Source organism: Pleuronectes platessa, chromosome 8, assembly GCF_947347685.1.
Source record: "Pleuronectes platessa chromosome 8, fPlePla1.1, whole genome shotgun sequence".
NCBI classification, from domain to species: domain Eukaryota; kingdom Metazoa; phylum Chordata; class Actinopteri; order Pleuronectiformes; family Pleuronectidae; genus Pleuronectes; species Pleuronectes platessa.
Genome location: NC_070633.1, coordinates 28,942,468 through 28,958,421, shown reverse-complemented (window position 1 = coordinate 28,958,421; position 15,954 = coordinate 28,942,468). Strand labels below are relative to the sequence as shown.

Here is a 15,954-nt window from a genome sequence, read left to right as displayed (position 1 = left end):
GTGTGTCAGTGTCTGTTTGACAAACCGAGACAATACCTGAAACTTGCAGGTCAGCCCCTGCTGTGTGTGTGTCTGTGTGTGTGTGTGTGTGTCTGTGTGTGTGTTGGCTATGGGTCACAGCCTCTGCTGTCATGTCACAGTGTTCCCATGGCACTTCACAGCCACCTGGAAACACCTGAAGCAGAGAAGAGAGAGAGAGAGTGTCTGTGTGTGTGTGTGTGTTTGTGTGTGTGTTTGTGTGTGTGTCTGTGTGTGTGTGTGTGTCTGTGTGAAAAGGAATAAACGGTGAAGGAGGAAACAGAAAAGTGATGGAACAGAAAGAGGAACTGAGTCTCATGTTTCATCTTTAGAGTAAAAAACTAATATAATCTTTATTTTTGATTTATTTCTGTAACCGAGTTTCTACTCAATATCTCAAAGCCAGCAGAAATCAGTTTGAGTCCAGGTCCGTTTCCTTCTGTCGCCTGTTGGTGGCGTCACTTCCTCTTTGAGCTTGTGTCAGTGTTTGTTTGTCTGCAGAGTCAAAAATAACTTTCCTCCAGTTTAAAACTTCATTTCACGTCTGATCTGAAGTTTACAGAGAAACAAGCTGAGCCAACAGCGGCAGCTCAGCCAATCAGAGCCGAGCTAGAACACTGAAGGAATATAACCAGGGGAAGACTACAACTCCCATGATCCCTCACTGCTGCTCCACCACAACTAACTCATGATAAAGACTACAATTCCCTTGATCCCTCACTGCTGCTCCACAACAACTAACTCATGATGAAGACTACAACTCCCATGATCCCTCACTGCTGCTCCACCACAACTAACTCATGATGAAGACTACAACTCCCATGATCCCTCACTGCTCCACCACAACTAACTCATGACGAAGACTACAACTCCCATGATCCCTCACTGCTGCTCCACCACAACTAACTCATGATGAAGACTACAACTCCCATGATCCCTCACTGCTGCTCCACCACAACTAACTCATGATGAAGACTACAACTCCCATGATCCCTCACTGCTGCGCCACAACAACTAACTCATGACGAAGACTACAACTCCCATGATCCCTCACTGCTCCACAACAACTAACTCATGACGAAGACTACAACTCCCATGATCCCTCACTGCTCCACAACAACTAACTCATGACGAAGACTACAACTCCCATGATCCCTCACTGCTCCACAACAACTAACTCATGACGAAGACTACAACTCCCATGATCCCTCACTGCTCAACAACAACTAACTCATGATGAAGACTACAACTCCCAGTTTGTGCCTGAACACAGCTTCATCCTGCAGATTGTAGAATGAAAGAATCACGTAGTGTAAGAGTTTCTGTCTCAGTGGAGCAGAAGCGGTCTCGCTCCTCCTCTTCATCATTAGAGCTGTGCAGCCTCTTCATCAGCTGTATCATGGCTGTGGCTGCTGGTCGCTCCTCCTCTTCATCATTAGAGCTGTGCAGCCTCTTCATCAGCTGTATCATGGCTGTGGCTGCTGGTCGCTCCTCCTCTTCATCATTAGAGCTGTGCAGCCTCTTCATCAGCTGTATCATGGCTGTGGCTGCTGGTCGCTCCTCCTCTTCATCATTAGAGCTGTGCAGCCTCTTCATCAGCTGTATCATGGCTGTGGCTGCTGGTCGCTCCTCCTCTTCATCATTAGAGCTGTGCAGCCTCTTCATCAGCTGTATCATGGCTGTGGCTGCTGGTCGCTCCTCCTCTTCATCATTAGAGCTGTGCAGCCTCTTCATCAGCTGTATCATGGCTGTGGCTGCTGGTCGCTCCTCCTCTTCATCATTAGAGCTGTGCAGCCTCTTCATCAGCTGTATCATGGCTGTGGCTGCTGGTCGCTCCTCCTCTTCATCATTAGAGCTCTGCAGCCTCTTCATCAGCGGTATCATGGCTGTGGCTGCTGGTCGCTCTTCTCTTCACCTCCCTTCTCCTTGTGACCTTTTCACCTGGAACACAAAGAAGAGAGATTAAAAGTGGAAAAGAGAAATTTGCAGTTATTTCCTGTTAATATCTTTCCCTTGTTGGGCTCTAATGAGAGGAGGCGCCCTTCACTTTCAAGAGGGCTTAGCAGCAGTGAGCTGGCTCCAGGCCGCGGGACAATAATCACGTTTTAACTCAGCCTCACACCCGAGTCCTCACAATAACTCGCTCCACTTAATTCCTCCTTTCAGAGCCGGCGATAAAACGCCAGAGGCTAAATTAATAGATGCTAATGGCCGCCTTCAATCAAAGCCGAGCGGGATCCAAATCTGCCAGTGAGGCCTATTAATTAACATGTGGAGGGGGCAGGGGCAGGACGGGGGGGGGGGGAGGGGGCTCTGCGGTTCACACGGGCCCCGGCAGGGCGGCCCATTGAGGCCGGAGGCAGGGGGGCTTTGTGGAGCTGCTCCGGCCACAATTAGAGGCTCCTGAAAGGGCTGCCGTTTGTCCCCCGCGTACCAAAGCTGCACAGGAAGGATCGAGTCCGGCTGCGAGGGTCGAGTCTGATCGACGGCGTCAGAGACGTGAACAGGACACGAGTCACAAGACCGGCTCGAACAACACGTGTCGATCACTTTGTGTGATTCCTCTGGGACTCTTCGTCTCGTGGAGGCTCAGGTCATCGGGCCCCTGACGGGAAAAGGCCCCGAGCGTCCAGGGACACATCCAGTGATGTCATTGGTCGATCCAGTGATGTCATCGGTCGTCAGCTTGTGCTTTCGTGTTTTTTTTGCCTCATTTAGTTATATGTGTCTCTATTTTTACTTTAGTTGCTTTGTGTCATTTTGCATCTAATTTGATTATTTAGGTTGTTTTGCATCTATTGCTTTAAATCTCCTGTTTATTCAGTTTCTATTTGTATTAGTTTAGATTCTAATGTGACTTGTTTACATCTCCATGATAATTTCATTTGATTGTTGAGTTTCCAACAAGAGGCTGAAGATGAATTTCCTGAAGCAGAAGGTGACGTCTCGTTTTCTCCGACCACACAAACACAAACATGTTCAAAAAGAGAAACACACTTAATAAGTGACTCAAGTTATTCATTTTTATCAAAACAAAAGTATAATCTGTTGCATTAAAGCTGCTAGGATATGAGACAAACCAGTGTGTGTGTGCGTGTGCGTGTGTGTGTGCGTGTGTGCGTGCGTGTGCGTGTGAGTCTTTCTCCCCATGACTGACGGCTCAGTTGACACAGAACAAGACAATTGACCCTGAGGTCAAAGGTCAGAGGAAACCTCCGTCTTTTCTCTGCTTCTCTTCATCGTGCTGCAGCGACTCATGTCCCCGACATGAATACATTATTCATATTGGAATTATTATATGATTCTCACAACACACACACACACACACACACACACACACACACACACACACACACACACACACACTTTACATCAGGAACCAGAGCTGAAACAACAGACAATTAATTTCGATCATTTAAAAATCATTTAAAACATTTTAAATAACGAAAAAGTCTAATAATAACTAAACAGTCTCTATAATGGTCTATTATAATAAGTAATAATTAAATATTGATATATAGTCTATAAAATCACTATAAATGAATGTGTTCAGGAATAAAAGCAGCATTAATGAGGATAAAATCACAACAGATGTTGTATTTCTTTGTGTTGATTCATTGTTCAACTCGTGTTTGTTTGTGTCTTTGTTCGCTGAATTATGAAAAAACTACTCAACTGATTTACATGAAAAGTTGTATGGAACAAAACAGATTTTGTAGCAAAACCAGGATGTTCCTCAGTTTGTTGAGGAGATTCAGAGCCTGAACCTGAGTCTGATGAGTCCTGAGTCCTGAGTCCTGAGTCTCTGTCTGACAGTTGTGTGTCTCGTTGGAGCTGCAGCGATGTGCAAGATTGACTCTGGTTTGATTTATTAATACAGTTTTAATAAGCAGGGGCCCAGTCTGTGTCGGCCACAGGGGACAGCTTGTCTTCAGGCTGTGGACAGAGACACACTGTCCACAGACAAAAATCTAAAAGTGATGATTTCGGACTGAGACTCAAACATTCACAGAGAAAGTTCTCGACAAAGTAAAAGCTGCAATGCTTATGGAAGTGATTACGGAGCTTTTATTTTGAAAGGTTGTGGGCTCTGAAGTTGGTTTGACTCTAACGTCATGAATATGAACCAGGTAGGATGAACACAAAGTTGTGTAACTTCACTCTGAACCACACACTGTTTATAAAACCAGTAAATGGTAAATGGTTTTGTATTTATAAATCTCTTTTCTAGTCTTGATGACTCAAAGCTCTTTACAGTACTGTTTTACATTCACACACACATTCATACAGTGCATCTATTCGCAGCACTTAGTTATTCTATGGGGGGTGGGGGAGGGGGGGGGTTCAGCATCTTGCCCAAGGACTCTTCAAGTGAACTTTTATAAAGTTCACTTCAGGGACCAACTTCTTCTTCTTCGTTGGTTTCTTGGCAGGTGGAAACCAACAAAGAAGAAGTGTGTCACTACATTCACTTGATAAAAAGAAGAATTAATTCATCGAAGCTTTTATTCTGATTCTATTCGCTCCATCAACAAAATGGCAGTGCGCGGAGCCGCCAGTGCGCATGCGCCGCGCACCTCTGGGCAGGGCAGGTAGCAGCGCGCCGCCTGGAGACGCACTCACTCCAACCGGCAGCGGCACCGACGCACGGAGGCACCGACCGACCCGAGTCCTGTAGCCGCCGCTCAGCGCTGTGTACCCGGCTGCAGCTCGGAGGATCCGCGCTCTCCCCTGAGACTTTGACAGGAGTTGGTCCGGTCGAGGAGCGGAGAGCCGCAGACACCGCCCCGGAGCCAGGTGAACTTCAGCCGCCTCCAGGTGCGAGGAGCCGGGACTGGTGCAGGGTTTGACGCACGGCCGGACACCGGGGAGCGGCATGTCTCTCCGGGGGCAGCTGGCTCTCTGAGTCCGAGGAAGTGGACGCAGAGTGTTTCGAGCTCCACCGTGTTCAGCTGCAGGTTTCTCACCATGTTCCAGCACAGCAGCCACAAGAAGTGCTTCACCATCGAGTCCCTGGTCGGGAAGGAGGCGGGCGGCCACGGCGGCTGCCCCGGGGACGAGCCCATCCGGCCCACGGCGCTCCGCTTCCCGGAGTCCCTGCACCCCGCGGCCGGGATCTTCGGCTCCTGCTTCCAGGGGGGCGGCGGACGGACTTTGTACTCGTCCGGGCCGGACATGGTGCTCCAGGAGCCCGGGCCGCACACGCAGAGCCCCGGTGGTCTGCCGCTGCACCCGCTGCAGATCCCCCCGCAGAGCTTCTTCAGCCCGCAGCACCGGGACGCGCTGAGCTTCTACCCCTGGGTCCTGAGGAGCCGCTACCTGGGCCACCGCTTCCAAGGTGAGGGGGGGTTCCGGCTTCTGTCAGTCACGATCGATATGAATCAAATTCATGTGAATCTCTCATCAGAATATAGTTATTGTTGATTTCTGACCGTGTGAGACTTGATTGACGTGAATGAAGTGATCTGGATTTTCATTCATATAATTTTTTATAACATGAGAAGATCTTTTCCCCATATTTAATCAACACGATTGATTTTCTTCATCTTTATTGCAGCATCCTCTGATGATGTTTTCTTCTTATGACAGATTCTCAGGGTTCGCAGATAAATAGTTAATTATATATATTTACATGAACTGTGTGTATGGATCGATGGAGGCTGGTGATCACTGTTTGTTTGATTCTGAGGCCTCGTGTTTTTATTATTATCTTTATTTTTCCGTTAAATTCTGATGTGAAGGTGAAACCAGGTCAAAGCAGCAAATAACACAAAGATTAACGTTATATTCAAATTAAAGCACATATTCAAACTTTATTTAAACAGCATCGCTTACTGATATTTAAACTTTATTTAAACAGTATCACACACTAATATTTAAACTTTATTTAAACAGCATCACTCACTGATATTTAAACTTTATTTAAACAGTATCACACACTAATATTTAAACTTTATATAAACAGCATCACTAACTGATATTTAAACTTGTTTTTATTTGTACGGGTGAGTCTCATATCAAATTACTGCTTCATTTCAAAATAGAACATTAATAACATTTGGACGCTTTTAGATCCGTGAATAAACTTTATTATCGCGGGTGTTTGATTATTGTTCGTTTAAGAATCTTTAACCTTAATTTTTGACTTGAATGAAATTATAGGAAATAAAAAAAAATGTAATAAAAGAAATGGATCAAATGTTAATTTTTTCTTACTGTAAATAATTTTTTTGAATCAAATTTAAACGAGATTTATCTTCAAGCTAAAACAAAAATGAACCTGATGAGGTTTCACATGAAAATCACTTCTCACTTAAATAAACTTTCTCTGTAAATGTACATTTTGTGTTTTCAGTGTAAACTCAAGATTATTTTCAGCGTATATAATGACAATAATTATTATATTAGTAATAATGATGGTTTATAATGAATATAAACTGAAGCTTTTCATGTCTGTGAAATGAGTTTAAACAACTAGTGAAGTTATAAGTAAAATGATGAAACCACAAGTAGACAAATCAAGAGAAATTGATAAATTTTATTTGTAATGTGACAAACATAAAATAATCTTGTTAAATTTTATTGATATTTTACAAAAAACAGAGTAAATTAAATTATTCAGTTTCGAAACATTTCTGACACAGAAATCTGGAGGAATTATAAATTATATGTATATATAAATTATATAATTATTCTTATTAAATAACATTAAGATATATTAACATTGTAATCAGATGGAAACATGATGTTACTCCTATAAGTTACATTTTGTTAAGGGTATAAATAATAACAATACATTAATTACATTAAAAATAAAACATTAATGATATCAACATTTTCATATCAATTAATCAAATCTAAATGTGTATCAAAACAAAACTCATACATGTGATGTATATGTTATATATTAAATATGATAAATACAGATATGAGAGCTTGACCTGTGAATATTTAAAGATGGTTTTATTAAACTCTTATTTATATTATTTAACGGTGACTGACAGGAAGAAAACTTTATTACATCAGACGTCATTTGTTCATTTATTTATATTCATATTTATTTGGGTGTTTTTTATTTGTTTAACATCCAGTCTCCCCTCGTTTTCCTCTCAGCTTTAAATTTGAAAAGCTCAACTTCCTGTGTGTGAAACGCAAAGTTTGATCTTTTATTAATAATTGAAAAGTTCAGTAGATTTAATTTCTTTGTCTTGTTGTGATTCCTGTTGTTTTGAATCATTCTTTATGTTTCATACATGTTTGAAATATGACACTTTCTATTTTTGGTATCTTTTTTAATTTAATATCTTTGAGTTTTAATCTTCGTTCACACGACAGAACAAACTTTTCACAGATTCTGATCAGTGATGAATAAGTTGAAAGTTGATATCACAAAAAACAATTTCCTCTTCAAGTTTAAATTCAGAGTTTGTGAGTGTTCTTGACCTTTGACCTCTGGGTTAAGGATCAGAGCAGTGCTGTCAGCTGATTGGTGTTCATCACTGTCAATCATCCGGCAGCTGAGCAGCTCTTCTCTGTTATCACCGTCCGAACAATGTCCGTTTCCTAAAATAATAAAAAGTCGAGATTTGATTTTATTAACCCTAACCCATTATCGTATAAAATATTGCTGTTATCATATAAAAAAAAGTTATTCACATTTTCAGTGAAACAACAATAAAACTATTTTGATTAAAATCATAAATTTCAAACAAAACTTATACAACCTGTGATCACTGACCATTAAACCACATTTGTCCAGTTTCTGGTCATATTGAATGTTTTAGTTAATCAACAGTTTTAAAACCTCTAGATTATCACATTGTTTTTGATCATCTCAAGCTGAGATATAATAATAATAATAATAATGTTAATATACTTTAGTTTAAATACCATGTGATTCACTTACCTCACTGTTAATATCTGGTTTGTCAGAATTTATTCTGTGTAACGATCTCGTGCAGTTTGTGATGATGTGTATTCACCTGTCACACACACACACACGTACACACACACACGTACACAAACACACACGCACGCATACACACACATACACACACACACACACACACATTCTTTTAAAGAAGTCGCAGTTCACTGCATAAAAATAAGACATTCATCAGCTTTCTCCACGGTGGATCTCACAAGTGGAAGTTTAACTTGTGGCTTCTTTCAATTTTCATAGTTTTATTGAAATTAATAAATATAATTTCCTCACCTCTCTTGTTGGATTTAACATTAGACTTTAAACTGACAGTCAACATTAAGCCGTTGTTTTAAAGTCTTGTGGAAAATGCGCCGGGTTGAACCCTCGTCTATTAAAATGTGTCACAGATGTAATATGAACTTTAATGACTCGGAGAGGATCACAGCTGTTGACTCTGTTTAATGAGCTGACGTTAATGATTATTGTCAACAACCGGAATGAAAAGAGTCGTCACAGATTCCAGGAACAAGTTCAGTTACTTCATCTCAACTCATGAAAAATGACTGAAGCAGTGAAGTTTCACTCCTTATTGATTCTGTGCAACTATTGATGAGTGTAGTTATTATTGGTTATAATAATATTAAATTGTGGCTCTTGACGCCTTAAAAACAGAAACTGAATAAGATTTAAATATAACATTAAATGTCTTGTTTTTAAAAACGTCTGTGTGATAAAATATTATTCTAAAACTGTTTTCAGTCGTGAACTGAACCACTGACGTGTTCCTCACGTGTTCTGGAGGTGAGAACATGGTCAGTGTCTCCCCTGAGATCGAAGCATCCTCTCAGTCATGTTAAATAATGATTATCTGGACATCGATAACTTTATGATAAATTTAGTTTTTTATATTTGAAAAAGTTCAGGATCATCTCTGTGCTGAGAGAACCTCGTTCTACGTTAATGTGGAGATAATCATCATCATGAAAATCTAATCAGTTGCTTTAATCGTTACACACACACACACACACACACACACACACAAACAGGTCTGGACTTGTCAGTGCCAGGGGACCCTGATTCACCATCTGCCCCAACAAAACTCCTCCTCTTCGTCGTCTTCCTCCTTTCTTTGTCATTCTTTCTGTCTCTCCTCCTCTTCCTCAGTAGTTTCAGACTTCCTGTTCAATCAAAGTTTTCTTCAGCTCGGTTCCACAAGCAAAATGTTGAGTTCAGCAAAAACTAAATAATTAAGTGTTTAAAGTGTTTAAAGAAAGATGGGAGTTGTAGTCTTCATCATGAGTTAGTTGTGGTGGAGCAGCAGTGAGGGATGATGGGAGTTGTAGTCTTCATCATGAGTTAGTTGTTGTGGAGCAGCAGTGAGGGATGATGGGAGTTGTAGTCTTCATCATGAGTTAGTTGTAGTGGAGCAGCAGTGAGGGATGATGGGAGTTGTAGTCTTCATCATGAGTTAGTTGTTGTGGAGCAGCACTGAGGGATGATGGGAGTTGTAGTCTTCATCATGAGTTTTTCTTCTGCTGCAGTTTTTTCTGAACGTTGTTTGGAACCTTTGCACCAAACGTCTCCGGCCTGTCGTCATGTTGTGGGTCCATTAGTGTGTAACCTCTGCAGCACGTTGTCATTAGCTGCTTCCAGAACGTGAGCCGGTGTTTTAAAAGCGTCGACACCTTCAAACTAAAAGTCATTAGAGGCTGAAGACAGGAGGGAACGTCTGAGGCAACAACTGGAGGTTTTGTCTTTGACAGGAGGAGTTTGTCGGTCTCACAGTTTGTCTGAAACAGAAAACAGCAACACAACAATTCAAACTTCAGAATGTCTCATAAACAGGAAGCTCTGACCTCAGAGCAAATCCTCCGTCGACCTTCAGAAATATGACGTCTAGTGTTGTTGCTCCTAAAGGAACATGAGCTCCGATCTGACTTGTTGTGTGTTAACGACGACAACAGGCTGTGTTGAGTTCAACCAAACGTGTGAATCAGATTGTTGTGTTTGCAGTTTGTGTCACTGATTCCATGAAGTTGTTTTGTTCGGAGAATTAATCTGTATTTAGTTCAGGTTTATTTATTTGTACAGAAAACTTTAGTTTCTATCATAATGATAATTTATATTGTGATTATTACTATTAAGCCGGTTAAACTTGAATCTATTTTACCACCAAGTTTATGTCACATTAGTTATATCATTTTACAAATAATTATAATAATTATTTTACAATTATTATTATTCCTCCTGCGTATGGCTGTAATATGAATGAGCCTCTTCTGTGACCCTGCGGTCCCCGTGACCTCACGACCTTCGTGGAAACTCGTTGAAGCGTCGACACGTTTTATTTGATATTCAACAGAAATCAACCGTCATATTTGCAGACACAGACGCAGTCGATTCCCACTTTGCATGTGAATATCACTTCAAGCCGCCGCTGGCTACGTGTCGGCCTCCGAGTCACGGCCTCATTGTCCCGTCCACCGCTGGACGCCGCCGACCAACCGACGGGTTTGCGTGCGGCGCGGCGTTCTCCTTTCAGCCGGGCGGCGGCGGTTGAAGGAGTTGTTTCGTGGATTTGTTTTTATGTAAACTGCTTTGAAAGATTACCGTGAGATTTCAATAAAGGTTCAGAAAAATGAAGCAGATGTTGAGTGAGGCTGTGGAGGACGAGCGGGGACACAAAGAGACGGCGTCACCGGCGACACGTCCGATAAACAAATCACTGTCGGGTTCTCACCGAACACAAATCACCTCATCAGTGAAAAGTCAACTGAGACGAACCATGGGGGGGGGGGGGGGATACAAATGATGAACTTGTACAGTACACACATATATATTAATAAGTATTTACATAAATACCACTTTGTGCTTATCAGCCGATTCTGACCAGCTACATATTTCAATATTCATCTTCTTGTTAAAGACGTTGAGTCAAACCTCAGATCAACAAACGAGGACACGTTACCCAGGATTCATAGGGTTAGTCAGTCATCGAACAGTCACAGATTACATTTACTTTATGCCGTCGTTAATTATAACAATGTAAACAAATAGATGTTACAAACAGAAGCTCCTGTTCCCAGTGTTTGTTTTGTAATCCTCAGTCTGATCAGTCGTGTCACCCTCGTCTTCTTCCTCCTCTGCCGCCATCTGACGTCCGGAGCCAAGATGGCGGCAGAGGAGACTTTGCTTCAGGCTCATCGAGTCACAGTGAACGTTCACGTAGAAGAAACGATGAGAGAGTTGAAGAACGAGAACTGAGACATCAGCTGTGACCTTTGTGTTTCCTGGACGTTGTGTGCAGGTGTAATAACTGATTGTGTGTCTGTGTGTGTGTCCAGGGGACGACAGCAGTCCAGAGAACCTGCTGCTCCACGGTCCGTTCTCCAGGAAACCCAAACGCATCCGGACGGCCTTCTCTCCGTCGCAGCTGCTGCGTCTGGAGCGAGCCTTCGAGAAGAACCACTACGTGGTCGGAGCCGAGAGGAAGCAGCTGGCCAGCGGCCTGTGCCTCACCGAGACGCAGGTAGGCATGCTGGGAAAAGGAGGAGGAGCCTGACGTGTGTGTGTGTGTGTTTGTGTGTGAGAGAGAGATTCGAACCTGGAACCCTTGTGCCTTGCTCAGTGAGCGTTTCCATTCAAACGTCTCGCAGCGTCCTCGTCGTCTCTGGAGCGGATCCAGGTCCCAGGAATGATGGGGGGGGGGGGGTGGTGAGTCAGCAGTTAGTCAGCTTCCTCCTTCTCTCACTGTTTGTCATCAGGTCGCCACGGCGATACGAACCCCGACGCCCGTAAAAGGACGTGAATCATCCGCAGATATTTATGAGCTCATTTCACAGCGGGGGGGGGGGGGGAACCATCAATCACAGACATCAGCAGTTGTTAATCACACGTAAATCACCTGGGCCCCCGCGGGAGACGGGATGGTTCGACCCAGAAACGCTCACAACGACAAACGCTGAGCGTCCGTTCACATCCCAGTGACAACACAACGACGCCACAGAGCGACAACACAACGTGTCGTGAAGTCACAAAGACAACACAACGTGTCGTGAAGTCACAAAGACAACACAACGTGTGTGTCGTGAAGTCACAAAGAAAACACGTCTCACTGAGTTCTCTCCCAGAGTCACATGAGACGTCTTCAGAGCTGATTCATCAGGGGATTAGCGTAGCTTAGCTTAGCATAAAGGCTGGAAGCAGTTTGCTAAGACATGCATTAGTACTTTAACCGGACCAAAGTATCTGATTACTTCCTCCTGACTCTCAGAGTAACATTAAAGATCCTGTTCATCTTCAGGTCGAGGATTTTAATGAGTGTAAAACGTTTTCATGCTTTAAAGTTCATCGCTGCTGCTCCTCGTTTCAGCCTCTGTCTCAAACTCCTGTCTCCTAGACGGTGTCGACATTAATGACCTGGTGACGTTAGAGGTCAGAGGTCAGAGGCTGATGTTTTACAAACTAGATCAAACTAGAAAATCCTCCGTGTTTGTTTTGTCAGAGAATATTTTAAATCTCAGGAGCAGTTTAACACTTCATCACAACTCGTCACTGACAGACTCACAACTCGTCACTTTGCTAACAACAGTCAGAGAACCGTCCTGAGCAGCGACACGTCACAACTGTGTGTGTGTGTGTGTGTGTGTGTGTGTGTGTGTGCGATTGTTTGTGTTCATTTTGTCTCTGTTGGTTGATTTGTGTTGCATCTCTTTTTATGAACTATTTAAACCATTGAAAGTAACTCAGCCCTGAAAAGACACTTCTCACGTTGATATTCAATTTAACAGAAATATAATAATGCAAGTGGGAAATCCACCGTTCTATTTAATTATGTGGATTTTACTTTGTGTCTCTGTTGTGTAACGTTTGTGTGTCTCTGTGTCTCCGCCCAGGTGAAGGTGTGGTTCCAGAACCGCCGGACGAAGCACAAGCGTCAGAAGCTGGAGGAGGAGTCTCCAGAGGCGCTGCTGAAGAGGAAGGGCAGTCAACACGTCAGCCGCTGGAGAGCCGCCACGCAGCAAGGGGGCGCCGGCGAGGACGTGGACGTGCTCAGCGAGGACTAGACTGCTTCAGACACACACACACACACACACACACACACACACACACACCTCTGACGATCCCATCAGAGAGACACGGATCCTGTTGACATGTCGACGGGAACAAAAGAGACTCCTCAGCCACGAGGGGGGCGGAGCTTAACACAAACTGTGACTTCCTGTCGGAGTCGGACTGAACAGGAAGTTCTGACGCGTGTGAGCGGCAGAAATAAAGAAACAGCTGTCGACTGAAAAAACGATTTTTGGTGCCAAACAAAACCAGCGTCCTGAGAAAGAGAGAGAGAGTGTGGATGAGAGCGAGAGGAGAAGCAGTCTGTCCACAGCAGTCTGTCCCCAGCAGTCTGTCCACAGAAGTCTGTCCCCAGCAGTCTGTCCCCAGCAGTCTGTCCCCAGCAGTCTGTCCCCAGCAGTCTGTCCACAGAAGTCTGTCCCCAGCAGTCTGTCCCCAGCAGTCTGTCCACAGCAGACGGACGGCGAGTCGCAGGAAATCTGCTCCACACGTCTGGAGGAAGAACTTTCATCCTCAAAGTTTCTTTTAACTCAAGTAAAAAATCCTCCGTCTGTGACGAACACGGTTCAAACCTGATTTCAAACCGTCACTGACTCAGTTTCACGTGGACAGAGGCGTCCTGCAGGGGGCGTCCTGCAGGGGGCGTCCTGCAGGGGGCGTCCTGCAGGGGGCGTCCTGCAGGGCGTCCTGCAGGGGGCGTCCTGCAGGGGGCGTCCTGCAGGGGGCGTCTTCTTTTCTCCCAAAATCTGTTTGTTTAAATTAAACCGTCTCCATCGTTAGTTTCGATAAAAACACGTTTTCAGTCTCATCACGTTTTGATCGTGATGAAAAGACTCGAACCAATCGTCTGTTGAACTGCTTCAGGAAGTCAGGTGTGTCTCCGGTGGTTGCTCAGCGGCACTGCGGCAGAGCTGCAGCTGATCTGTTTCACTTTTCACTGCTGTGAACGTTTTTTTTATTAGAAACAAAAAAAAGTTGTAGTTATTTATGTAAAAATGGATTTGAAAAGTATTCTATGCATCTGATGTGTAAATAATGACGAAGATAAAAACAAGGTGTTTCTCTCTTCATCTGTTTGTTCTGTTCATTTCTTCTTCTGGGACAGATTTACCTCATCATCTCACATGTAGCACTTCTTCTTCTTTATTCTTCTTCTTCTTTAATCTTCTTCTTCTTCTTCTTCTTCTTTATTCTTCATCTTCTTCTTCTTTGTCATTTCTACGTTTTCCTCGTTTTAGGATGGAATGCACTAACACTGTTTGACTCTGAAAAAGAATAAGAAAGAAACTTTGTACTTCCTGTGTTCACATTTGGAAAAAATATAAATAAAATGAAATAAAATGAAACGGTGTTGAATCGATTTTCTATGTTTTCTGTTAATTTGGTTTGGATTTTCAGATAAAATAAAAATTATGAATCAGTGATTTTAAAGTTGATGAGAAGATCTTTGAGTTGGAAGAAATTTAAGGACTTTGTTTTTAAAGAAATTTATATTAATTATAATAATTATCATTATTATTTTAACATTTTCTTTTGTCTCCATTTTCATGTTTCTCCTGAAACTTGAATCATGTGACCATATTGAACATGAAACATGAGCTGAAATATGAACAACACTGATTCAGTTGTAATGTGTTCGTTGCTCTAAATGATTTTCTACTCGATTGTTAATAATAATAAAAATAAAAATCAATAAAGTGAATCAGCTTTAAACACATTGATTCAAACTGAGGAAACTGAATGTTAGAAAAGAGATTAAACCAGGACACGATGACATCACAGGAAACAAAACTGAGCTTCTCACGACACGCCCCCCCCCCCACCCCCCCGATCGCTGATACCTGTCTATGTTGCTGCTGTTGCCATGGAGACGTTTCAATATTCACACTGAGACGATGAATTCAAATAACAGACGCTGGAAATCATGTAGGTGCACGATCGACAGAAACACATTACCTCCTCTGAGTGTGTGAGTGTGTTACTGTGAGTGTGTGAGTGTGTGTGTGATGGGGGGGGGGCAGGTGAACCATGGTGGTTAGTAATAGTTGTTAATTTAATCCTCAGACATCATGTGAAGCAGATTTTGAGGAACTGAGGAACCTGTCAGAGTCGGGAACCTTCACAGAGAGCGAGTGGTTCTGACTCTGTTCTGGAGTTTATCAGTGAAAACAACAACAGGCTGAGTGTTTGGGTCTTTGTTGACAGAAAGAAAACAAAGTTATTTATTTATTATATATTATTATTGAATAAGTTTCCAGGCTTCGTTTATCGTCGAAGCTTTTTCTCCGTTACGTGAAGTTTGTTTCTCACTTGTTGAGTTAATCGTCGTCCAATCAGCCGAGAGCCACAGGACGTCTGCGTGAGTTGATCCGAGGGGCTGACGCTCATCAGACTATTTATCCAAAGAAACAAATTAACCAGCCACTCGTTATCAAACCTCTAATCAGACTAATCAACTTAATTGCTGCAAATAAAAGCAATTAACATCAGAGGCAGTCGTTAGCCACTTTAACTGCGGCTCCGCATGGCGACCACATGACCACACGACCACATGACCACACGACCACATGACCACACGACCACACGACCACTTGACCACATGACCACAGCACGACGGATGGAGAGGAGGTTCGACTCCGGGTATTAGTCTGTCCCACCGACCAATCACCAGTCAGCGTGAGCTGTCAATAAAGATGTCCTGATTTTACATAACATAATAACTAATCAAAACCAAACTTAGTTGAGGTTATGGAGGATACTGCAGCCAGCCACCAGGGGGCGATAGAGATACTTTACGAGCTTTCATGTCGTCCATCTTTATTTGCGTTCACTGACAAACACCATGACGACTTTGAGCAGATACACAACGTTTTATTTTCCACGATTACATTTTACATCAAAAACCTTTTCTCCTCCATGTTAGCGTGGTCAAGTTTGTG

The 15,954-nt window shown here is 43.0% G+C and overlaps 1 protein-coding gene across 1 annotated transcript; it reads left to right on the top strand.

Annotated features, from left to right (window-relative positions):
* Positions 1 to 4,986: 4,986 nt before the first annotated feature.
* emx3 (empty spiracles homeobox 3) lies at positions 4,987 to 13,008 on the top strand. The gene is made up of 3 exons (XM_053429281.1): positions 4,987 to 5,356; positions 11,287 to 11,471; positions 12,838 to 13,008. The coding sequence occupies exons 1-3, from the start codon at positions 4,987 to 4,989 to the stop codon at positions 13,006 to 13,008; spliced, it is 726 nt and encodes a 241-aa protein (XP_053285256.1).
* The last annotated feature ends 2,946 nt before the right edge of the window (positions 13,009 to 15,954 follow it).